This window comes from Gracilinanus agilis, chromosome 1 (genome assembly GCF_016433145.1).
Source record: "Gracilinanus agilis isolate LMUSP501 chromosome 1, AgileGrace, whole genome shotgun sequence".
Classification (NCBI taxonomy): Eukaryota; Metazoa; Chordata; class Mammalia; order Didelphimorphia; family Didelphidae; genus Gracilinanus; species Gracilinanus agilis.
The window spans coordinates 323,342,203-323,368,968 of NC_058130.1; the positions used below are offsets into that span (position 1 = coordinate 323,342,203).

The 26,766-nt window shown below is 35.5% G+C and overlaps 1 protein-coding gene across 2 annotated transcripts in view; it reads right to left on the reverse strand.

The window, feature by feature from the left end:
- The window catches only part of RASA1 (RAS p21 protein activator 1), a 114,974-nt gene that overhangs the window by 84,025 nt on the left and 4,183 nt on the right, over positions 1 to 26,766 (reverse strand). The window contains exons 2-3 of one of the 2 annotated variants that reach the window (XM_044662901.1): positions 25,828 to 25,915; positions 25,431 to 25,746 (exon numbers count right to left, since the gene is read on the reverse strand). In XM_044662901.1, the coding sequence (XP_044518836.1) occupies positions 25,431 to 25,746; positions 25,828 to 25,915 (404 nt within the window). Of the gene's footprint in view, positions 1 to 25,430; positions 26,001 to 26,766 lie in introns of those variants that run through there. The other variant, XM_044662909.1, reaches the window with a different exon arrangement.

Below are 26,766 nucleotides of genomic sequence, written 5' to 3' on the forward strand. Positions count from 1 at the left end.
CCAGGAACTGATGCAGAGTGAAAGGAGCAGAGCCAGAAGAACATTGTACACAGAGACTGATATAATATGGTAAAATCGAATGCAATGGACTGTTGTACCAGTAGCAATTCAATGACCCAGGACAATTCTGAGGGATTTATGTTAAGAACGCTACCCACATTCAGAGGAAGGACTGCAGGAGAGGAAACATATAAGAAAAACAACTGCTTGAATGCATGGGTCAGGGTGGACATGATTGGGGATGTAGACTCGAAACTATCACACCAATGCAACCACCAACAATTTGGAAATAGGTCTTGATCAAGGACACATGACAAAACCAGTGGAAATGTGCATCGGCCATGGGTGGGGGGATTTAGGGGGGTGAAGGGGAAAGTAGGAGCATGAATCATGTAACCGTGTCAAAAATGAATATTAATAAATGTTAAAAAAAAAAAACATAACTTGCTGAGTGGAGGCCCATCTATGTTGGTAGAAGTTTTGTTCAGTAGAGCTTCCTACACTTAAAGAAATCAATAGATGCAGACCTCTAAATAAAACAAATAAAAAAATCTTCCTGACAATTCCTTACTAGAAAAGCTTTTAAAGAATACTATCCTTATGAAGGAGGAGAAATGTGGATTAATAACACAGATTGATTTAAAGCTAGTTTGGATAGCTGGATTCAAAGAATATTTGTTAATCATATACCATGACCACTAGGTGGATTTTATACCAGGAATGCAAGGATGGTTCAATGTTAGGAAAACTATTGGCATAACTGACTGTATCAATAAAGTAACAGAAATAATATGGTTATTTCAATAGATGCTGAAAAAGCTTTTGACAAAAGACAACACCCATTCTTAATAAAAATGTTAGAAAACACTGAAATGGGGCTTTCCTTAAAGTGATAAATGGTATCTATCTAAAACCATTAGCAAACATTATATGTGATGAGGATAAACTAAAACAGTTCCCAATAAGATCGTGGTAAAGCAAAGATGTCCATTATCACCATTAATACTTAATATTGTATTAGAAATGCTAGCTATATAGCAATGCAATGATCCAGGACAATATCGAGGACCTTATGAGAAGGAATCCTATCCACATCCAGAGAAAAAACTGTGGGAGTAGAAATGCAGAAGAAAAACATATGATCGCTCATGTATTTCAATGGGGATATGATTGGAGTTTGGGCTTTAAAAGATAACTCTATTGCAGATATGAATAATATGGAAATGGGTTCTGAACAATGATACATGTATAATCAAGTGGAATTGCTTGTCAGCTCTGGAAGGGGGGGAAGGAAGAAGTGGGAAAAATTATGAATCATGTAACCATGGAAACACGTTATAAATCGATTAGTAAAAATCCTTTAAAATTAAAAAAAATGCTAGCTATAGCAATAAGAGCAAAAAAAAAAAAAAGAAATTGAAGGAATTAGGATAGACAATGAGGAAACACAGTTATCATGCTTTGCAAATGATAGGATGGTATACCATGAGCTATGGTAGTGAACCTATGGCAAATGTGCCCAAGATGGCACACAGAGGCATTCTGCGGGCACACAGGCCACCCCCTGCCAGAGTTCATTACTAGAAAGGCAGAGGGACTTGGGCAGAGCTGTACCCCTCCCCCTCTCCATCGAGCCTGATGACATTTTTTCACATCACCCACTCCTCTGCCCCATAGCCCAATGGGAACCCACAGGGGGTAAGGTGGACAGCTCACAGGAGGGGAGCAGAACATTCAGAGCATTCCCCTCTCCTTCTCTACACTTGCTGAGGGCATTCCTCACTTGACCTGCCCCTCTACCCAGCAGCCCAATGATTATGCTTTCTCCCACTTCTTTGTGGGGTATGGGGGGAGAAGGGCATAGCACACAGGGTCAGCACATGGTCTCTAAAAGGTTTGCCATCACTGACCTAGAGAATCAACCAAAAATCAAACAGAATTAATTAACAACTTTAACAAAGTTGCAAGATACAAAATAAAACCATGTAAATCATGAGCATAAATATCTATTTACCACCAACAAAGTCCAGTAGCAAGAGATAGAAGAGGAAATCCCATTCAAAATTATCTTAACAATTTAAAGTAGCTGGATGTATAAACCCAGCAGCTATACAAACACAACTATAAAGCATTCTTCACAAAAACATTAATTGTTCATGGACAGAGGCCAACTCAATATAATAAAAATGACAATACTACTTAATTAACTTTTTCAGTGCCATGCCAATAAAACCATTCATTATTTTATAGAGCTAGAAAAAAAATTCATCTAGAAAAACAAAGGGCCAAGATTATCTATGGAAACAATGAAAAAAAATAAGAAGGCTTAGCCATACTAAATTTCAAACTATACTATAAAGCAGGAATCATCAAAACAATCTGGTACTGGCTGGATCAATAGGCGCGTTAGGTAATTAACACACAGTAGTTAATGTCCATAACAATTTAAACACAAAAATCCAAAGCTTTTGGGGGAAGAATTCACTATTTGACAAAAACTGCTTAGAAAAATGGCAAACAGTATGGCAAAAACATAAACCAACATCTCACACCAGAATAAAGTAAAAATGAATACTTGATCTAGAAATAAAGGCAACTAGAGGAACACAGATAAGTTTATGTAAGACATAAATTATAAGAGAAGAATTTATGACTAAATAAGGCAGAGAACATTACAAAAAAATGAAATGAATAATTTTGGTCACATTAAATCAAAAAGAATTTGAACAAATAAAACCAATACAACCACGATCAAAAGGAAAACATCAAATTTTGGGGGGAAATTTTATAGCAAATGTCTAACAAAATAGAGAGCAGAGTCAAATTTACAAGAATACAAAGCATTCCCCAATTGAAAATGGTCAAAAGATATGAAAAGGCAATTCTCAGATGAAGAAATTAAAACTGTCTTTAGTCACATGAAAAAATGTTCTAAATCACTATTGGTAAGAGAAATGTGAATTACAACTGAGATAATACCTCTCTAAAACCTATTAGATTGACTAAAACAACAAAAAGAGGAAAATGATAAATGTTGGAGGTGATGTTCAAAAACTAGGACATTAATATACTGTTGGTAGAACTGGGAACTGATCCAGCTGTTTAGGAGAGCAATATGGAATCACTACCAAAAAAACATAAAACTATGCATACCCTTTGACTAGCAATACTACTACTGTATTCCAAATAGATTAAAGAAAAGGTAAAAGGACCCACTTGTGCGCACGCACACACGCACACAAATTATCACCTCTTTTTGAAGTGGCAAAGAATTGTAAACTATGGGGTTGTTCATCACTTAGGCAATGGCTGAACAAGCTATAGTATATGTTTGGAATGGAATACTATTGTGCCATAAGAAATGATGAACAAGATGAGTTTAAAAAAAAAAACCCAGAAAGACTTAAATGAAGATGCAAAGTGAAGAGAGCAGAACTAGGAGAACAATGTAACAGAAATATTATATGCAATGAAAAACTATGAAGGGCCAAACTATTATCAGCAAAGCAGGTTCCCAAAATATCCACAAGAGCTCCATGATAAAGAATGCTATCCACAACCAAAGAAGGAACTGTTGGAGTCTGATTGTAGATCAAAGCATGCCATCTTGCACTTTATTTCCTTCGTAAGTATTTCATTGTATGTGTAATATGTGACTTCTGTCACAACATGAGCAATATAGAAATGTGTTCCATGAAAGCACTGACATGTCCTATATCAGACTATTTATTATTTTACGTAGAAGGGGAGGAAGGGAAGGAGAAAATGAATCACAAAATGTCAGAAAACAATTGTCAAAAATTGTTTCTACATGTAACTGAAAATAAATTTTTTAAACTTTTTTTAAAAGGAGTATCAAGATAAAACACAAAAATTTTAGAAATTTAAAACAAAAAAGGAAAACCTCTAGCCTCTAAGTTTTACAAGCATATCTATATAATCATAAGATAAAAAATTTTAGACCTGAAAAAGTCTTTAGAAATCATTTTGTCAAAACCTCTTTCCTTATAATACTTGGGGGGCGAGGGGGTATAAAATGGCTTGTCCACAATCACATGGGAAATAAAAAGGAGAGACAGGATTCAAAGCTAGGTTTTCTGAATCCAAATCAAGTGTACTTTTAATGATATAATATTTCCTAGGACCTTGGTTCAAAAGTCCCTGCTTTTCTATTTACTAGCTATGTGACATTGGGCTCAAGAAGGTAAAGTGATTTACCCCAATTTCTTTATCTATAAAACAAAGATAATATTTGTACTACTATCAAATTCAGTTGTTGTTAAGTTCAGACAGAACTAAATAGAATAGCTGAAGTATTTTGCAAACCATAACATGCTATATAAATGTCAGCTACTGTAACAATTCATTCAATATGACTAAAGGTCACAATAATTATTTGCTAATGACCTAAAATAATTATACTCAATATGATATTAGTATGAGATCCTTTAAGAGTTCTCACTTGCAATTTTAAAGATATTTCTATAATATCTGATATTTAATTTGCATTTGAGTAAACAATTTGCATTTGAGAACCAAGTTTTTAATCATGTGAAAAGGAAAAATAACTAAAAACTGCTAACATTTAATAACATCATAATATTATTGCTTTCTTCTCTAAGTCTACTACTGAAAGTTTGTAACATACACTCAAAGTCTATTTCCAAATATAAAAATAGAAGGTAAAATATCAAGAATATTATTACAAAAGGTTATATTAACCTACTTGAAATGTATTATACATCAGACATTAGAAAATATTTTCATTATTTTTCTAAATTTGGAAAATAGTTTATAATTCTACATCCCAAAAGTTAACAAAAGAAGAAATCTAAATATTACCTAGTCCAATTTCCTTTTCACTTATGAAAAAACTGAGGACTGCTGGGTTTAAATGAAATTACCCAAGGACAGTAGGCAAATCCCATAGCCAAAATTAAAATCCAGCTCCTTGAACCCAAACAATTCTTTCCAAAATGACACAAACTATACAAATAAACTTGGGAGAGGGGAAAGAAAGAAGATAGAAAACAAAGTGAAGAGAGGAGAAAGAATGCTATGTACCTGGGTTGAAGAATACTGAATATATTTTTCCTTGGCCTGGTTGTCAGGTTTCATTTTATAACTCTGTCATAAAGTGTGTTTCATGTAATTGTTCATTCATCAATGTGAGCACTTCCTTTACTAGTTAGATGGATAATTACACATTTTGCTCTCAGGATACAATAATGATTACATAATTTTGTATCTATGTATGTATATTTTAGTAGGAAGACACAGACCTCAACAGTCATCAAATCCAACTATACCTAAAAATGAATTCATACCCTAAACAAACTAAACAAATAGTCACCTTCTAGTCTATCACTGAAGATTTTCAATGAGAGTGAACCTCTACTATGTCTTGGAGGCAGTTCATTTCCATTTGTTGAAAGGTCCACTCATTATGAAATAACTTGTTTTTCTGAGGTCTTCTAAATGTGCTTCTTTGCAACCTCCATTCATTGTTCCTAACTGATTCTGTCCTCTGGGGCAGTATTGTCTTCCCCCACCCCCCCACACCTCTATAGATATATATGTGTTTATAGATAACACATTTATTGTGGGTAGAGTACCTTTTACATGTCTATGTCTGACTACATACATTTGAGATCTCTTCTACAAAATAACTAACATGGAAAAATATTTGCTTATAATCTCAGGGAAAGGGGCTTGGTGGGAAGATGGACATTTCAAACTCAGCATGTCAAATTAAGCTCATTATCTTTTTCCCCAAGAACATTGTCATCTTTCTAAGTAAGGCTCACAATCTCAACTCTCACTCATGCTATATATCCAATCCATTTTCATTTCTGTCCTAAATAAAGAAATAAAAAGAAAAAGTCATATCTGTAATATTAGCAAAAATACTAAAAAGAGAGAGAGAAAGAAAAAGACAATTAGAAGCGTGAAGATGGGATTAAAATTAATTTACTAAACAAATCAAGAACTTAAAAGTTCTTAAAACCCCTACTTACCATTAAGTATGAGAATTCACAAGTAAGTGATAGCTCCAAAGGTCACAACCTTCCCCCCTCCCCCACTTTGGGCAATGCTAAGCAAATTGAAAGACTTTCATTGGTTTCCATGAAGAAAGAGGAGTGACAGGAACTCAATTATTGAAGTAGATGAAAAGTCAATACAATTTTTTCTTTGTATCATTCATGCCTTTGAAATCAAGTCATATTACCATTGCCTTAAAATGTTTTTCTTTGAAAGATCTCCAAGTTACAATCTTAGATCAACTCCTGGTCAAATCTCTCCTTCATAATTTAAGTCTACTGCTTACTAATTGATTCCAATGAATTCTCCTTCTCCAATCAAATTTTAACTTATTTACCAATTATTCTGATCACCAAATGATGTAGTTCAATAAGCATCTAAGAAAGGCATTAAGCTAGGTTCTGAGAATTATTATTATTATGGGTAAAAGGAGGCTAAAAGAGGAAATAGAGGCATTCCTTTTCTGATTTCTGGAAAGACTGGTTTTGAAGATTCTTCCCTTCCTGGCATTTGGAGAGATTAGTTCCGGAGATTCCTTTCCTTTCCTGGCTTGAAGGAGACCTTTTCCCTGGATTCTGTTCACTGAGTGACTGAGATTCCTGCCTAGGCTTTGGAGGAGGCTGTGTTGGTGGAATCCTGGCTGAAGACACCACTGGGACTTCTGGCTGAGGATTACTGGGAAATCCATGTGAAGATAGTCTTGGGGAAGCCCTGCCAGGGCTGAACCTGGCTTCTCAGGAGAAGTGCTGGTAGGTTTATTAGAATCTGCCTCTTTATCTACATTTTTCCACTTTCACTCTTTCTACCTCTTTGTAAAATAAAGCTGCTAAACGTCATTTTGACTTAAGCTATAATGTTTTTAAATCAGCGACCACAATATTACTTTAGAATTCTCATACTTAGCATAAAACCTAATAAATTTAAACTCTTACAGAAGAGCTTAGGGAAGGGAGGCCCACTAATATATTGTTATGGTGAACTAATTCAACCATTCTGGAAAGCAATTTACAACTATGCTCCAAAAGTCATTAACGATTTCCATAATTTGTAGAAATGTCTGTAGAGAATATACCTCAAAGAGAAAAAAAATGGGCCAAAGTACCCATGTGTACAAAAATATTAATAGCAGCCCATTTTGTCCTAACAAAGAAGTAGAAATTAAAGAGGTGACCATGAATTGAAGAATGGCTGAACAAATTATGATATATGAATATAGTATTAACATTATAAGAATTGATCAAAAGGATGGAATCAGAGAAACCTAGGAAGACTTAAATGAATCAATGCAGATTGTAAGTAGAAATAGAAGAATTTATACAAAGATTACAGCACAATAATGTAAAAACAATTTTTGAATGACAATTGACACAATGACCACTTCTTGACAATAATACCTTGTTCAAGTTTTCTTATTATTCCTAATAAACCTTTTAATAAAACTCCAAGCTCTATTTCTTTTTGTCAATATCATATCATTCCCTGATATTTTGTTAACTAATCTCATTTAAAATGCTCATTTCTTTTCTTATAATTAAATCATACTCACATGGCTGAATGTGATTCAACTACCATGAATCATATTTGAAACCAAAATTGTCCAACCCCCACACATACATTTTTAATTGACTAACACCCTACTTGAATTTCTAAAAACTAGATTTCATACCCCACCCCAACAACAACAAAAAACCCCGTTCCTCCTTCCTAACTTTCCTATTTCTGTCACCTTCCTTCCAACATAAATGCTTTTTTCAAGCATCAATGGTTGAGGTTCAAAACCCTAAGTTTTCTCTATTCTTTTCTTCTTTCACCTTCAACCTCAAAATTGATTATCATATCCTATTAATTTAATTTCTAATAAAGTCTTCAGAATTCCTGTTTTAAGATCCTAACTACCTCAGACCCTGGACTAATCGTATATACCTTCCTTTTAAAACCCTAAATAAATATCTCCAGATGAATTTTTCTAAAACATCACTCTAAATACATCATTCCTTTACTAAACTATCTTCAATGTCTCCTTCGAAGCAGTTTAATACAGGGAACTGAGCACTGGCCTTCACATTTCAAAGCATTATCTGGCCTGACAGTGGGCAGTGCTTTGACCACTTCACTTGGCTGAATATTCCTCATCTTTAAAATGGAAATATTAATCCTGTCATATCAACCTCATGGGGTTGTTATCAGGTTCAAATGAGATAATGTAAAGTAGCAATAATGATTACAGCTAACATTATGTCAAGTCCAGACTCTGACTTTATCCTGACATTCAAGGTCTTCTACAATTTCAACCTGATCTCTTCCTTCTTTCTTTTGCATCCTATATACCCCAATCAAAAAGGACTTTTACCTTCTGCCCTGAACCCGCCTGTGCTTTCTCACCTTCATGTTTTTGCTTGTCCTATACATGCTTTATCCTCTTACTATTACTAATTGCTATTACTATTACTAAGACTTGTGCAAAAGGTAGTGATTGAGTTTTACTCTTCTTCCTATCACTGACATCAAGCTATAGCCTTTTACACTTGAAATAATTATCTGTTGAATGAATGGTGACTTTTCCTCCCATCATCCAGTTTCTATTTGGAGAAAGAGAGGGGAACCTGATGACATCAAAAAAGCCCCCCACAATATAAAAATTCAGTTTCTCACAAGTAGCAACTTGAGAAATGCAACTAATATAATATTAATTCCCTGCTTAAAACTATTACTAATGCCCATTCACAGCCCAAGTTCCTACCTTATTCAGCTCCTAATAAAAGATGCCTTCCTGAAATCAGGAAAATATATCTTTATACTTTAAATACAAGGGCATTATGAATAATCTCTGGAATCAATGGATAAGTGCAGTTAAAGAATGAACACATTTTGAGATCAATAACACTGCCTTACATGTCTTGAGAGGAAAGAGCATTCTAAGCAAACACCAATCAGTTATGGAGTCAATTACTCTCTACTTTTGTTTAAAAAAAAAAGAATAATATATTACCAGGAAAATGGTGCTATTATTAGAAAATAACCTGATTGCTAAAAACTATACTATCTAAAAATCATCTTATTTGAGTCTCAAAACAGCCCTACAAGATAGATACTATTGTGATCATTACCCCCATTTTACGGATAAGGAAACAAAGACTCAGCAAAATGGAGTGAATTCCCTATGGTCAGACAGCTGGTATAACTTAAAACAAATCCAGGTTTTTCTGGCTCTGGAACCAGCACTCATACTACTTGTAAACACTGGTAGAGCCACAATGTCCTAACACTAAAAATAAATAGGTACATTTTTGCAATTCCAAGAAAAGGAGACACAAAAAAAGTGGAATAACCATGTAGTTTACCTAAGAGAATATTATATTAACTATGTTTACTCAAAATTTCCATGTTGCTAAATGTTTAATAATGGGGGGGGGCAGGTTGTCCTTGGCCCCAAGCTTCATTAAACATGTGGTAATAAGAGATTCTTCAAAATTTCATCAGGAATTTATTTTAAATACTTTTATTTATCTATCTATCTATCTATTTATTTAGACCTTACCTTCCATCTCGGAGTCAATACTGTGTATTGGCTCCAAGGCAGAACAGTGGTAAGGGTAGGACAATGGGGGTCAAGTGATTTGCCCAGGGTCACACAGCTCGGAAGTGGTTGAGGTCATATTTGAACCTAGGACTTCCCATCTCTAGGCCTGACTCTCAATCCACTGAGCTACCCAGCTGCCCCTTTAAATGTTTTTAATAAGATGATAATAATAGTTGCAAAATAAAAACTAATCGATCAATAATTTCTCAATGCCTATTAAGTACCAGGTACAATGTTAAGCTCAAGAAATAAAACCACAATAGTGAGACAATCCCTGATTTTAAAGAGCTTACATTCTATTCTACTTGGTGGGATTGCTACATGTTCAGATAAATATAGAATATATATAAAATACAATGATGGGGGAAGCACTAATAATTAGGAGAATCAGACAAGGTCCCTAGAAAAAAATAAGCTTTGTGCTAAGGTTCTATAAGGTGGAAGTGAAGAGGGAGAAAGCATTCAAAAAATGGATAGAAATCCCAAGAAACTCATAAGAGACAGGGAATAGGTTTTTTGAACATTAGGAATAGCAAGTGGGCCAGTTTGGCTGCAGCACAGAATGAATATATATATGTATATATAAGTATATATATACATATACATATATATATATATTCTATAGAGAATTTTATATAATCACCCTGGAAGGAATGGAGAAAGGCATCTAAGAGGTTTAAATGCCAAACAGGAGTTTGCATTTTCTCCTAAAGGATAAAAGATATTTTCTCATGATGTAACCAGAATGGTTTTTTAATCAAGAGATAAAATTCAGATTTGCCTCAAATCTGGTCCAGTGTTAGTCTGAAGATCTGAGTTTTAAAGTCTTTCTCTAATAATTACTACACATATGACCTTAAGCAAATTAAAACCTCTTCTATAAAATAACAGCACTGTATTTTAGAGTGTCTAAAGTATCTAAGTCTAGATCTATGCTATAATACTATCAATTAGGGCCTAAGTAAAATATTTAAAGGAACAACTAAAAAGAAAGGAAGACTTCAATAATGACTCAGTTAAGTGGAAAAGGTACCTAAGAATATATATTTCCAAATTTTGTCAACGAGTTGGAATATCTTAAATCATACTCCCTAAAACATTTTCTCAGACTATTCATTTTGACAGAGCAGGGCTCTTAAGTTTAGATTTATATTCGTATGTACAAATGGAAAAACAACCATTAAATCAGAGAAGGAGTTTAGGTCTTTTAATCAGAGCACTAATAAAGAAAACTTATTCAATTATATAACAAAGTCTTTGGTGTAAAGTAAAGTAATAGTATCAGGTGGGCTGTTTTGGGGTGAGGGGTGGGGGAGGATCCAGTCATATGATACCAACAATAAACTCCTCAAAGAGGAAACTCTCCTTCTTATCAGTGCAAAGCAACCGGTATTCAGCAATTTATGGTCTTAAGACAGATGAGTATCAGACTGAAATCTCAAGCCTTACTATTTCCAATTCAAAGATAGGCTTTTTATCCATTATATCATGTAGTCTCACAGCATTATTTAAATGTTAGTTATTAATTATTGGTACAGAAAAAACACTTAGTGTGATAGTGTTAATAGGTTATCAGGTTGCTGGGGCTGGTAACTAGTTATTACCAGTTCAAGGACTAAAAAGGCCAAATAAACTGGAAAAATCTTGGATAGAAGATTAGTAAGGAGGTCAGATATATGGAATGATGTGATACAGATGAGAAAAACTAACAAATGTTACCTAAAGGGTCAGAAGTACTGACTTCAGGAACAATAATGTTGTCCTACTGCAATTTTAAAACATTTTGAAAGAATCCAACCACCATCTAATTCTAATTCAAATATTCTAATAATAATCCATTCTAATGCCAAAAAAATAACTATCTCCTAAAATTATCCTACTCTGTGGTGAAAAGATTAAATGACTATCTAATAATACTGAAATTATAAGACAAGCACTACAAGACTCTCCATCCATATGCATGTTATAATCTGAATAATAGGTATTCAGGATAAACAAGGTCCTGGAATCTTCTGGAGCTTAATCATCATAGAATCACTCATAAAAAGAAGCATCTAGAAAACTTCATTATCCACAGGGAATCCCTCAATTCGAACATTTCACTAAATTTCTTCTATCAATCACAGTGGCATATACCTCTAATAAGAATATATCATCATCAGTATGTATCTCTGAGATAGATAATACAGATGGAGAAGCTGAGCCCAAAATGGAAGTCAGAGCAGGCAGAGCTAAAAAGATTGTCTTCAGGAAATATCAAAGGCCTTTTAAAAACACCAAGCTTTCTATGAAAGCAAAAGCACATTTTTAATATACACATTCTACTCATATTCCTATATATTAGCAACACAGCATACAATAGTTCATAGAATTAAAAATGAGTATTATACAGATAGCAATGAAGAAGACAACTTGGAGGATGACACATATAACCAATAAGAAACTGAAGAAAAAGGAGAAATAAAAGATATAATCAAGGATTCATTTGAGAGAACAAAGAGGCTGGTCACCTGAGAAGAATAATGGATGACAGTGCAGTCCAATGCTACCCTTGTACCAGGGTGGTAATATATGTTTCCTCCTTTGAATACCCATTAACACCACTCTAATCCAGACTCTTGTTATATTTATTAGACTTAACACTTAAAATAGCACAACTAGTCCCCTAGTATTTCCATATCAACCCTTTCTAGATACCATCTACAGATTAAGCTTCCTAAACAGATCTTTCAAATATTCTTTAAGTACCTGGGAGGCAGAGTCCAAACTCACATTCAGTGCTCAAGTCCAGTCTCACTTCCATTACTAGACATCTAACTCTATAGCTAATCATAGAGTAAATAATAAAACATTTATTTAATGAACTGAATTCTACACAGTGATCTAAGTCTATAATGCCAGAAAAGTTCATAACTTTTCAAAAGGGAGTCATTATACATTTCACAATTTCACCTTATCCATTCAGGCTCATTTATTTTTTAAAAATCTACTTTCATAATATTCTAATCATCCTCTTGCAGTAAATGGAAAGAACAATCTTAAAAACTGATTTAACTATCTTCAAAAAAAAAAACTTTTAAAGTTAGCATCTGAAATATAAAGTATGCGATCTAAGAAACAGAAAATACATTGTGTTAACATATGAAGTTTACCTTAAAAATATGTATACAGAAATATTTTCCCATAGATTTTATCATAATTTTAGATATGTCTTCTCATAGAAATACAATACCTCTCATTCAGGAGCCTTGGTGTTAACTAGAAACATTCAAGGGAAACCTAAGGTATGTTTCTTTTTTCAAATTTGTAAGAAAGGTTTGTCAAACTGACAATTTATCTAAGTTTTGCACACTCACCAAAAGTAAACACATAAAACATATAATTTATTTCACTGAGAACAATATCAAAGAAACAATTAATTTTACAAGCTTCTAAAAAACCACTTTATCAAATTCTGTCCTCCTCCAGAAAACTGCTAAATGAGTTCCAATTGGGAAAATATCATATCAAAAGGGAGCAAGTCAGAGAAGACTTTATGGAGAAGGCAGCATTTGAACTGAAATTTAAAGAAGGGAGAAGTAATAATAATAATAATAATAATAATAACAANNNTACATATACATATATATATATTCTATAGAGAATTTTATATAATCACCCTGGAAGGAATGGAGAAAGGCATCTAAGAGGTTTAAATGCCAAACAGGAGTTTGCATTTTCTCCTAAAGGATAAAAGATATTTTCTCATGATGTAACCAGAATGGTTTTTTAATCAAGAGATAAAATTCAGATTTGCCTCAAATCTGGTCCAGTGTTAGTCTGAAGATCTGAGTTTTAAAGTCTTTCTCTAATAATTACTACACATATGACCTTAAGCAAATTAAAACCTCTTCTATAAAATAACAGCACTGTATTTTAGAGTGTCTAAAGTATCTAAGTCTAGATCTATGCTATAATACTATCAATTAGGGCCTAAGTAAAATATTTAAAGGAACAACTAAAAAGAAAGGAAGACTTCAATAATGACTCAGTTAAGTGGAAAAGGTACCTAAGAATATATATTTCCAAATTTTGTCAACGAGTTGGAATATCTTAAATCATACTCCCTAAAACATTTTCTCAGACTATTCATTTTGACAGAGCAGGGCTCTTAAGTTTAGATTTATATTCGTATGTACAAATGGAAAAACAACCATTAAATCAGAGAAGGAGTTTAGGTCTTTTAATCAGAGCACTAATAAAGAAAACTTATTCAATTATATAACAAAGTCTTTGGTGTAAAGTAAAGTAATAGTATCAGGTGGGCTGTTTTGGGGTGAGGGGTGGGGGAGGATCCAGTCATATGATACCAACAATAAACTCCTCAAAGAGGAAACTCTCCTTCTTATCAGTGCAAAGCAACCGGTATTCAGCAATTTATGGTCTTAAGACAGATGAGTATCAGACTGAAATCTCAAGCCTTACTATTTCCAATTCAAAGATAGGCTTTTTATCCATTATATCATGTAGTCTCACAGCATTATTTAAATGTTAGTTATTAATTATTGGTACAGAAAAAACACTTAGTGTGATAGTGTTAATAGGTTATCAGGTTGCTGGGGCTGGTAACTAGTTATTACCAGTTCAAGGACTAAAAAGGCCAAATAAACTGGAAAAATCTTGGATAGAAGATTAGTAAGGAGGTCAGATATATGGAATGATGTGATACAGATGAGAAAAACTAACAAATGTTACCTAAAGGGTCAGAAGTACTGACTTCAGGAACAATAATGTTGTCCTACTGCAATTTTAAAACATTTTGAAAGAATCCAACCACCATCTAATTCTAATTCAAATATTCTAATAATAATCCATTCTAATGCCAAAAAAATAACTATCTCCTAAAATTATCCTACTCTGTGGTGAAAAGATTAAATGACTATCTAATAATACTGAAATTATAAGACAAGCACTACAAGACTCTCCATCCATATGCATGTTATAATCTGAATAATAGGTATTCAGGATAAACAAGGTCCTGGAATCTTCTGGAGCTTAATCATCATAGAATCACTCATAAAAAGAAGCATCTAGAAAACTTCATTATCCACAGGGAATCCCTCAATTCGAACATTTCACTAAATTTCTTCTATCAATCACAGTGGCATATACCTCTAATAAGAATATATCATCATCAGTATGTATCTCTGAGATAGATAATACAGATGGAGAAGCTGAGCCCAAAATGGAAGTCAGAGCAGGCAGAGCTAAAAAGATTGTCTTCAGGAAATATCAAAGGCCTTTTAAAAACACCAAGCTTTCTATGAAAGCAAAAGCACATTTTTAATATACACATTCTACTCATATTCCTATATATTAGCAACACAGCATACAATAGTTCATAGAATTAAAAATGAGTATTATACAGATAGCAATGAAGAAGACAACTTGGAGGATGACACATATAACCAATAAGAAACTGAAGAAAAAGGAGAAATAAAAGATATAATCAAGGATTCATTTGAGAGAACAAAGAGGCTGGTCACCTGAGAAGAATAATGGATGACAGTGCAGTCCAATGCTACCCTTGTACCAGGGTGGTAATATATGTTTCCTCCTTTGAATACCCATTAACACCACTCTAATCCAGACTCTTGTTATATTTATTAGACTTAACACTTAAAATAGCACAACTAGTCCCCTAGTATTTCCATATCAACCCTTTCTAGATACCATCTACAGATTAAGCTTCCTAAACAGATCTTTCAAATATTCTTTAAGTACCTGGGAGGCAGAGTCCAAACTCACATTCAGTGCTCAAGTCCAGTCTCACTTCCATTACTAGACATCTAACTCTATAGCTAATCATAGAGTAAATAATAAAACATTTATTTAATGAACTGAATTCTACACAGTGATCTAAGTCTATAATGCCAGAAAAGTTCATAACTTTTCAAAAGGGAGTCATTATACATTTCACAATTTCACCTTATCCATTCAGGCTCATTTATTTTTTAAAAATCTACTTTCATAATATTCTAATCATCCTCTTGCAGTAAATGGAAAGAACAATCTTAAAAACTGATTTAACTATCTTCAAAAAAAAAAACTTTTAAAGTTAGCATCTGAAATATAAAGTATGCGATCTAAGAAACAGAAAATACATTGTGTTAACATATGAAGTTTACCTTAAAAATATGTATACAGAAATATTTTCCCATAGATTTTATCATAATTTTAGATATGTCTTCTCATAGAAATACAATACCTCTCATTCAGGAGCCTTGGTGTTAACTAGAAACATTCAAGGGAAACCTAAGGTATGTTTCTTTTTTCAAATTTGTAAGAAAGGTTTGTCAAACTGACAATTTATCTAAGTTTTGCACACTCACCAAAAGTAAACACATAAAACATATAATTTATTTCACTGAGAACAATATCAAAGAAACAATTAATTTTACAAGCTTCTAAAAAACCACTTTATCAAATTCTGTCCTCCTCCAGAAAACTGCTAAATGAGTTCCAATTGGGAAAATATCATATCAAAAGGGAGCAAGTCAGAGAAGACTTTATGGAGAAGGCAGCATTTGAACTGAAATTTAAAGAAGGGAGAAGTAATAATAATAATAATAATAATAACAACAATAACAACAACAGCTAATATTTACATAGCTCTTACTATGAGCCAGATATTTAGCTAAATTGATCCTCACAATTCTGAGATAAGTGCTATTATTATTATTCCCATTTTATAGTTGAGGAAACTCAGACAGAGATTAAGTGATTTACTTAGGGGTTACACAGTTTAGTGAGTGTCTGAAATTCCATTTGAACTCAGGTCTCCTGGACTCCATGCCCAGAGCTATATCCACTTGTGTCACCCAGCTGCCTCCAGCAAGAAAAGCAAAGGGATCAAGGTTGGTAAAATGGAAGATGTTAGGGGGCAAAGACTAGTCCAGTTAGTCTACAGCAGGGGTCGGCAACCTTTTTGGCCATGAGAGCCATAAACACCACATTTTTTAAATTTCGTGAGAGCCGTACAGTGCTCACAGTGCGCACTCCTGTAACAGCGCCTGAAAAAAAAATTGACTCTATGGTTCCTGCAGAAAGAGCCATATCTGGCCCTCAAGAGCCATATGTTGCCAACCCCTGGTCTAAAGTATAGTGTTGCATATAAGGGTATTTTAGTTATATGAGATAAAAGTTGGAAAGACAAAGTAGAATAAAAAATAACCAAAAAATAAAAGGTTATATCAAAAACTAGAGAATAATGAAAACTTCCCAACTATGGCTAGGGAAAGAATTCTGGAATAAGAGAAAGAAATCAGAAATGACAAAGTTTTGATTATATAAATTTTTAAAATCTTTCATTTGACTTGACTAATAATTCTATTCAGTTTGGGAAAGAGAAGGGGCAATTTGCATCCCTGATAAAAGTGATAGCTAGAATAAAAGACAGAAAGTTAGAAGGTTAAAAAAGATAAAAGCAATTTTCCAAAAGATAGATCATCAAAAGAAATGAATAAGCAGGTTTTCCCCCTAAAATGCAATCAGTTACTTCATAAGTGATCCAAAATACTAGTAAGAGAAATGTAAGTTAAAATAACTCAGTTTTTATTTAATACTTGTAAGACTAACAAAAATGTCAACTCATTAAGAAATGACAACAATAAATGTCGATGAGGCTATAAATAGGACCACTGACAGGGTTTTGAATAGGGCCAAACATTAGAAAATATTTGCAAATATACTAACAAAGTCACTAAATTGTACATATTCTTTGATCCAATGATACCACTACTGCACACATACCCCAATGAGATCAGAGGAAAAAGTGCCATACACACCAAAATATTTAGTCATGATAGTCACTCACAAAAGTACTTACCTTGGTAACAAGAAACTAGGAAGAGTTTCCAAAGAATGGTGGAATATAGGAGCAATTAAGGCATATAATAATCTGATGTGGTCAATGTGTTGGTTTGTTTTAACTATAATTATGTGTTGGAAAATGAGATGCCCATGGGAAATGTCAAGGACATTAAAAAAAAATAAAACAATACAAATAAAATAGAGGAGGAAAGGAGAGCTTCACTATCTGATTTTATTTCTTCACTATCAGATTATAATCAAAGACATGAAATTCCCCTTTTCCCAACAGATAATAGTTATTAGAGAAGCCAAATCAATTTGTTCATGCAAAGGCTTAAGTTTACATAATCAAATAAATAAAACATTTTAAGATAATGCAAAGTAAGGCAGTATCAGATAGAGAAAAGATCTAAATACTATGCCCAAAGGAGTTTGAACTTTACTGTAGAAGAATAAGACAGGATGTTTGTTTAAAGGGCTATTACTTTTCTAAATAATTCAAGTACACATTTCAACAGGTTGTACCTCATGCTGAGAATATATATCTTCTCCTCATCTCTCTTAAATTCCCTGGTTTTCTTCAAAACTTCTCCATGAGATCTTTCTTCTTCTTCTGGGTGGCTAGTGTCCTCTCCCCAAAAATTACATTTTTTTTTTATACAAATATACACTCTTATTTATACACATGGTGTCTCCTCCAATAGAAATAAAGCTCCTTGAGAGTAGAGATTACATTTTTGTCATTTTATCCTCTACAGAGTATAGTACATGACACACAGTGGGTGCTTACTGCTTTTTGAATCATTGAATAATTTACTAATTGCCTAAAAAGCTGTTAAGTCCTAAAGCTCATCCTTTCATATGTGTCACTACTTTATTTTAAAATACATATCATATATTGTATGTAAATAAGTTAACTGAATCAATATGCTAACTGAAAAAATAAAATAGTAAGGAAAATTGCTAACTGTTCCAAGTGAAATTGAAAGGTTTGTGCATACCCTCTTTTTGAAAACTCACTTCTCATACTGGCATGTCTGTTGCTTTAAAAAATATTACTCTACTAATGCTAGACACGGCTTCTTTCTCCATACTCTGAAAAAGTTTTGCCAAGATTAAGAGATTGCTCAAATAAGTGGAGTTAATAAAAAAAAAAAAGGAGTATGCATAAAGGACAAAGCTGAAACTACAAGAAAAGCTCAACAGTGCTTTAGTTTTCTATACCGCTACAGGACTGAACCTTAAGAAAAGGGATCAAGGAAATCCTCTTAAATACAAAATTTGACAAACATAAACTCATTGAAATCCTGAATTATAACAACCTTAATTTGTCTGCCTCCCCAACACACCTCATAATGTGGATCAATAGTTTATCCATTTCAGAGTTCCCAAGAAAGTAAGAGATGTTTATAAAAATGGCAGAGAGAAGGTAAGGAGGGAAGGAGTAGAGGGAGCAAATTAGATGAGAGAATATCGGGGAAAAGAAATAAAAGGCACAGTTGAACTCAAGCTTGAGATTTCAACATATATCACTATTATTAACAATAACAGCTAGGCATTTATGCATTGCTATGAGATTTTGCAAAGTGCTTTATAAATATAGTCTCATTGTATCCTCACAAAAACTTTAGTAGGTTAAGGGCTGGTTATTGTCTCAGGTCGGATATGAATTCAGATCTTCCTAACTCCAAATCTGAAGCTCTATTCACTAATTCCTGATTTCAAGATATTTATAGGTAAGAGATTTTATTGTATCTCTTTTATAATTTCCTATATCACTTGGAAGTTTTAGGCCTATGCATCAACCAATAACATGAGTTATATTGAGTCCAGGAACTGTACTAAACAAAATGAGGAAATTTAACAATCAGAAAATGCAGTCCCAAAATTAGAAATAGTCTTCATGTAAAATTAGGGGCAGCTGGATGGTGCAGGGGATTGAGTACTGGACTTGGAGTAAGGAAGACTTCTTTCTGAGTTCAAATTTAGTCTTACTACATAACCCTGGGCAAGTCATTTAATCCTGTTTTCTTTTTTCTTTTTTTTTTTAGTTTCCTCATCTGTAAAATGAGCTGGGGATGGAAATGGCAAACCACTCCAGAATCTTTGACCAGAAAAAAAAAAATCCAAAAGAGTTGGACACGACTAAAATGACTAACAATAAAAATCATTAAAGCATTTCTCATGGTTATGGTGAAACAAAATCAGTATAATTGGTCAAAATTTTATGAAGATCTACGCTGGCCAAATAAACTCAAGTCTTGTCAATAGTACTTACTATGCTCTTGCTCTTCTATGGAACTATGGTAGTTCACATAGAACTGCCTCAACCTCTAATCCCTCCCTCTTCAGCTACCTGTTCTTGTTCTGTGGGATACAGGAAGGACTCAAAGGAAGGAGTGAATTCCAGATGAAGTCCACTTTAAAAAGTCCTGGGTACTAGTTTTTTTGGGTTTTTTTTTTTGTGGGTGAAGAATACTCACCCCAAAGGAGCCAGGTATAAAATTTTTATTGTTCATTGAAGGCCAGTTGTGAAGGGCTCAAAAAAACCTGGTGAAATAGGTGCTATTAGTATGCCCATTTTACAAATGAAGAAACTGAGGCCAAGAGAGGCTTGCCACTGGAGTTTACTGAACAGGGGAATGCAGGTTCTGGACTATACTTTAAAAATATCTCTCTCTTGACTGTGGATATTGTAACAAATCCAGGGGAGCCCAGAGTCCAGGAAGTTCAAGTCTTCACATGCAAAGGAGGATAGTCTGCTGAGCCTTTTTATGAATCTGTTTTTCCAGTAGTTGTAACAGATTTGTACTGATCCATTCAAAGAGTGTCCTTCTGGATCAAAGCCCACAGCCAGCCAAGCTAATGGGTAAAGTCTTTGACAGTATAACAAAGAGAAGTCATCATCCCCATAGGAGGCTGAAACCCATGAGCTTGAACTTTCTTTTCTTTTTTAACACTTAACTCTAAACAAAAGAGCTAACTAGTCAGAAAATCAAACACAACCCACTTTTTAATACGGTGACTACTCAAGATCTAATCTGACATTTTAAGTATTAAGAACACCACTCATCTAGGCAACATTGGGAACCGTTCTGCTGCTTCCATCTTAAATAGTCATTGGTAAAATTTTCTTAAAAATTTGTTCCAAAACTGCAAAGTTGAAAAATATGGAAAAATTATTTTGCAAAACTAATGGCAATCATAGAAGCCTGGAAACCTTCATGAAATCCACACAGCTATTACTGATGACCATAATTATGTTATTTAAGCAGAAATTCAAATCAATTCATATCAAATATTTTATTTAATACCATACACCATAATATACACTAGAGAAAGATAGAATAATACATAAGACAAAGCCCCCTCTCAAAAAGCTTAAAATCTAATTAGAGAGAAAGCTGGTAGATACATAAGTAATTAAACAAGAGAGAATGTATACAGGCAAGAGGTCCAGATAAAGTGCTGTGAGAAATCTGAGAACTGATTTTTCAATTAGGTGATTAGAGAAAGGTTCCATGAAAGCAGTGGTATTTGAGCTGGTCTTTAAAAGGATGAGAGTGATTTTAACAGGCATTAATGGAAAGGGGAAAGATGAAAGGAAGAATATATTTCAAGAATTTGGGCCATGAGGAGAGGGAAGGAGGAGCAGATACAAATAGTCTTTAGGGAACATAGCTATCCCTGGAAAGTTAAATTGGTAGCTCAACTGTAGAGGGCCCACAGTTGCCAGGATGAAGCTTTTATACATTTTCTGTACAACAAGGAAAAAGGCCACTGACATTTTTTAAACCCTTATTTTCTGTCTTAGAATCAAAACTGTGCATCAATTCCAAGGGAGAAGAGCAGTAAGGGCTAGGCAATGGAGGTTAAGTGACTTGCCCAGGGTCACACAGCTAGGAAGTGTCTACAGCCAAATTTGAACCTAGACCCTCCTATCTCTAGACCTGGCTCTCAATCCACTGAGCAACCAAGCTGCTTCCTATTTTTTTTCTTTAATAAAGGAACAATATTATCAGAATGATAAATCAGGAAAATTAGTCAGAAAGCAGGGTAATTGGAAAAGTGGACTTTTCCAAAAGAGAGAGAAAAATTAAGAAGCTCTAATAACAGCAGTGTGAAGAAATGACTTAAAACAATAGGTTGTTTTTGATAAGAATAGGAAAGAAATGACATGGGAAAAAGATTGCAGCAACTACAAAAAAGAAATAGCTACAATGGAGAAAAATACTGAATTTGGAGCTGGAGGAATCAGATATAAATCTTGAGTTCTGTCACTTACTACTTGTATGACTTTGGGAAAGTTGTCAAAAGCCAAATCAACAAGGATTTATTAAGTGCTTTTACTATATGTGTGTCAGGCACTGGGGAAACAAAGAAAGGCAAAAGATGGTCCCTGCTCTCCGGGAGCTCAGTCTATTGGGGGATTCAGTCTGAATAAGGAGTCAACTTTTGCCTCCTTGGGCCTTAGTTTCTATATGTGTAAAACCAGTGTTAGACAAAAGGGTCTCTTGCACCATTAAATGTATGATCCTAATATCACTTATAATGAAAAGCAAAGAGTAATAGAAAAAGTAGTAGATTTAGAATCTGAGAAACCTAGGTTCAAATCTCACCTCTGTCCCTTACTGACTATCCATATATATGTGCCAGTCTTTTTAGGACTGTTTTCTCCAGTAGTAAAATTAGAGGACTGATTTAAATGGCCTTTAAGGTCCCTTCAGGCTCCAAATTTATGATTCTCTTATTACAAAACTAACACAAAAACGATGCATACAGAATAATCCAAATCAAAGGGGGTTATTTAATAAGGATCACTCTCCAAATTCATAAAAAATACATAGCTCTAAGTAAAATATCATAATGGCAGCAGCTGTATACAAATAAATAGAACCGCATTTCTTTAAGCACCAAAATCTTCCTCCAATAGCTTATCATAGTGTAGAAATAACCAGGGTCCTTCCATATGAATGGAGTTCTAGCAATTAATAGAAAATTGGAAAAGTTTCAAATATGGCTCTGTCAAATAAAAGCTAAGAACAGAGACAAATTATGCATGAACTCTTTTGTTAGCATTCTAATCACTAGTGTCAATCCTTCCTAAACTACCTTGTATTTAGCCAATTTGTGTGTCTATGTGTTTATTAACTTGACATTAAACTGCACAGTTTTATATTTTATATGAGGGAGCTAGAACTTGAATCTGGTCTCAGAAACTTATAAGTCTGTGTGACCCTGGGCAAATCACTTAACCTCCCTCTCAGTTTTTCCTCGACTACAAAATGGGGGGCAATAATAGCACCAATCTCATATGTTGTAAGGATCAAATGACATATTTGTAAAAAGCACTTGGCATGGTGCCTAGCACATAATAGGTCCTACATAAATGTTTACTCCCTTCTCCAAACCTTCCTTTCATATATACTTGTCTTCTCCCTCATTGAATATAAGCATATGTAAAGTAGATTTCATAAGTAGTACTTGTATCCCCAATGCTTAACACAATAAATAGCACATAATAGGTACATAATACTTGTTGCTTGGTTGATACATTTTTTATCAAGTTTGTCCACCAAGTGATTAATTTTTTGAACACTTTAAGAAAGCACAAATATATACATAATAGCAGCTAGCACTTACATAATGCCTTATGGTTTGCAAAGTGCTTTACAAAGATCTCTTTTGATCCTCACATCTGGGAGGCGCTATTATTATTATTATTATTTTACAGATGAGGAAAGATGAAAAATTACTTCCCCAAGATCACACAGCCAGCAATGATCTTAGACTAGACTTTAACTATAAGCTATCATTCATAATTTTATTTTAAGCACAAACAAAAAGTTATATCTGGTGGAAATTCTACAAAATATTATTGTCCACGACAATGTTTGATGTTAAGAGCTGTTTTGAATTTCCTTCCATTTAGGTATGGTTACTGAAATATCAAAAATATTTTATCTCAAAAAAGGTCTTACCTACAGGCCACTTCTGAGGTATGGACAACAATAGTATAAAAAGCCTAAGATTCCAGCTTATTTGTCTTTTTTATGAAATTAACAATAGACTACACTTCAAAAAATAGCTTATTTCAGATACAGAAAGACTCACACAAAAATAATACTTAACCATCAAATATTTCAGCATCTACTGTCAACCATAAAACATTTTGTAAAATCCTATTATGTAAATGTTGGCTATTATTACAAGTTGACATTTTTAGAGTAAGAATTTTACCAAATGTAAGTCTTACTAAAATATTCACAAGTGAACTCATTTTCTTGAAACAAATATTCATCATGTGAATTTTTAGAGAATTATAATTACTTTACAAAATGAATTACTAGCCTACCTTAAAAACACCCCTTAATGTCTCTGCAATTTGAAACATAGCTGGAAAAAAATTATTATGATTTGTGCATTTTCAAAAATGGCCCCCAAATAATCTATTTTCACATCATTCAAAGAGAATGAAAAATCTCTATAGGGGATAAAGAACCTCAAAAGACTGTATTCTCTCATCCATTGAATCAATATTATTTAAATATTAGCTTTTCAATTTATGTGTATTCTGAACAAAAAAAATGAGCCTTTGAAAACTTTGTTAATTTTCATCAGTATGCAACTGTAAAATAGGATTAGGATTTCAAGTTATTATCCCTACCACACAAATTTGAAACACATATACCTGCTACCTTAAAACAGTAAAATTAGATCTTAAAACTAAACTCTGTACCGAGTAATCAGAAATATAACTTTTTATCATGGCTTTATAATAAGACTTAATTCCTGCTTCCTTCAGTATGTTAAGCATTACAGCATATTTTCCTAATTAATTTTAAGAATAATCCACTTAAACGCTTCTAAAGTAGCTTAAAATAAAAATATCTTAAGTCACATGTTCCAATTACTTCACGGCAGATTTTTAACTAAATCTTTTTGGCAAAATTAAGTCTAGGAAGATTCAAGATTTCAATTAAAATCAACGCAGATGATTTATAAAAATATTTACTATGCTACTACATTCCTTAAGTTTTCTTCTCTACCCCAAATCCTATATCTCCTTAAATTCAGAATTCGACTGGAGAGGAAATAATGATTTGACAAAGCAATTAAATTAATATTGCTTAACTTATTCAATCCCAGTACCATCCATAAAAATTCTCTTGAGATTGACAAATTTAATTTCCAAGTGATTACTAAACATTGCAATCTACCAATATGTTCTAGTTGTTGAAAGGAAGCATAAACTTTTCTCCTCTTCCCAATTCAACAAGTACTTACTGAATGCGTGTCATTAAAGAACTGTATTAGAGAAGAGGGGGGGAAATCCAGTATACTAATTCAAAATTTTGAATCGCCTACAACAAATGTTATGCTTTACTTGTCTAAATTATTTTCTTATCGAAAAATTACAAATCTCCTTCCCCTGCCTCCTTCACACTCGAGCTTTTGACGTCTGGATAAAGTATGCATTCAGTTCGAATCGTGGTTTTCGTGAAAGTCCTGAAGTTTGGGTTTGAATTCTTTTAAGTTATGGTTTCAATAGCCAGTTCAAATTTTAAGCTATAGTATCAAACACTAATTCGACGATTAACCCATTTCAAACCTTCAAACAACCCCCACGGATCAAGTTTGCTGCTACCTGGAGCTCAATGCCCCTCACCACCTGGGGCTGAAAGACTCACATCCTGTTCTCACATGCAAGCATTCTGCCCTACATCCAACCTTTCAAACTTTATACCTTCCTTAAGGAGCTATAAATGCACCAAAAAAGAGGGATCGTAACCGTCGAGTCCAAACATCTACGGTCCCGAACAGACCCCCAAATAGTCTTAGTTTAGGGGCAGGTCGGGGGCTGCGCTTTCTAGGGGGGTGTCCTGCAGAGAACGACAGAGTCTCTCACACACACACACACACACACACACACACTCCCACCCGGCTCCGAACTCACTGGTTGGTCGGGGGCGCGTTGAGAGGGATGGCCACCTCCTCCTCCTCGTACTCAGGTCCGTCCAAGGAGTCGCCTTCATCCACAGTCCCGGGGCCCCCACCCAGGGGGGCAGGCGGCTGCTGCTGCTGCGGCTGTGGCGGCGGTGGCGGCAGAGGCGGGAAGCCCCCCGGGCCAAGAGTGTCGGGGGGCGCCGGGGTTCCCTTAGAGGGGGCGGCGTCCCCCGAGGGGCCAACGGGGACTGCAGGAGCGCCACCAACCCCAGGCCCAGCTCCCATAGTCGAGCACAAAGCGGGGCCTCCGACCCCGGCCACCGGACAGGAGGCGGAGGGGCAAGGCAGTGTCGCCGGGGTCCTCACCCGACACAGACCTGGGCAGGGGCCGGAGTCAGCGGCCGAGACCGTGCCGCCTCCCGCCCCAGAGGTCGCCGGACCGCCCTCCTCGCTCCCGGCCGCCTCGGCCGCCATCATGTTGGAGCCCGCTCGGCCCTGCCCTGCCTGGCCCTGCCCGTCCGGGAGCCCCGGGGGCCACAGGGCCCCGGCTCCTGGCCGCCCCTCCCCGGCGGGCCCCCCCTCAGCTCCTCAGGCAGCGAAGGAAACAACAACAAAAGGACGGAGCCCGCCCGCCCTCCGGCCGGAGGAGCCCCTGGGGCTGCAGCCCGGGCACCCCGGAGCGGCACAGACCCGCTACGGAAAGAGAGGAGGGGAAAAAAAAAAAAAAAAAAAACAGACCGCGACCCCGGCCCCCAGCCGAGGCGCGCACACGCCCCCACAGGCAGACCTTCCACACGCGCGCGCTCACTCACATACACATACACACACAAAAGGCACACACCCCCAAAAGAAAACTTCCCGGCTCTGTAACTAACTAACGAGTACGGGAAGAAGGGGAACTGGGCTAGAGCCACTGCCGCCGCCGCTGCTGCCGCCGCCACCACTACCACCACGGTCGCCTCTTCACCGCCCCAGTTCCGGCCACCCCCACCGCAGCCGCCGCCGCTGCCGCTGCCGCTGCTGCCGCTGCCGCCGCGGCTTCATCCTCCACGGGGCCGGAGGAGGGAGGGCGGGAGTAGAGAGGAGGGAGGGAGGGAGGAAGGGTTTGGGGGTGGATGCAGAGGAAAGAGAGAAGCAGAATCCCGAGTCGCGATTCCCAACCTAGATCTCGCAGGGAAACAGGGAGGGGAGACAGGAGGGGGAAAGGAAGACTAGGGGGAATTGGTGGGGGGAGAGGGGAAAAAAAAGGAGGGAGCCTTCCGCGCAGGCGCACCCTGAGAAAGCCTTGGGCGCGGGGAGAGTCCGGGAGAGAAGTTGATGGGAGGAGGAAAAGGAAGGGGCGGGGG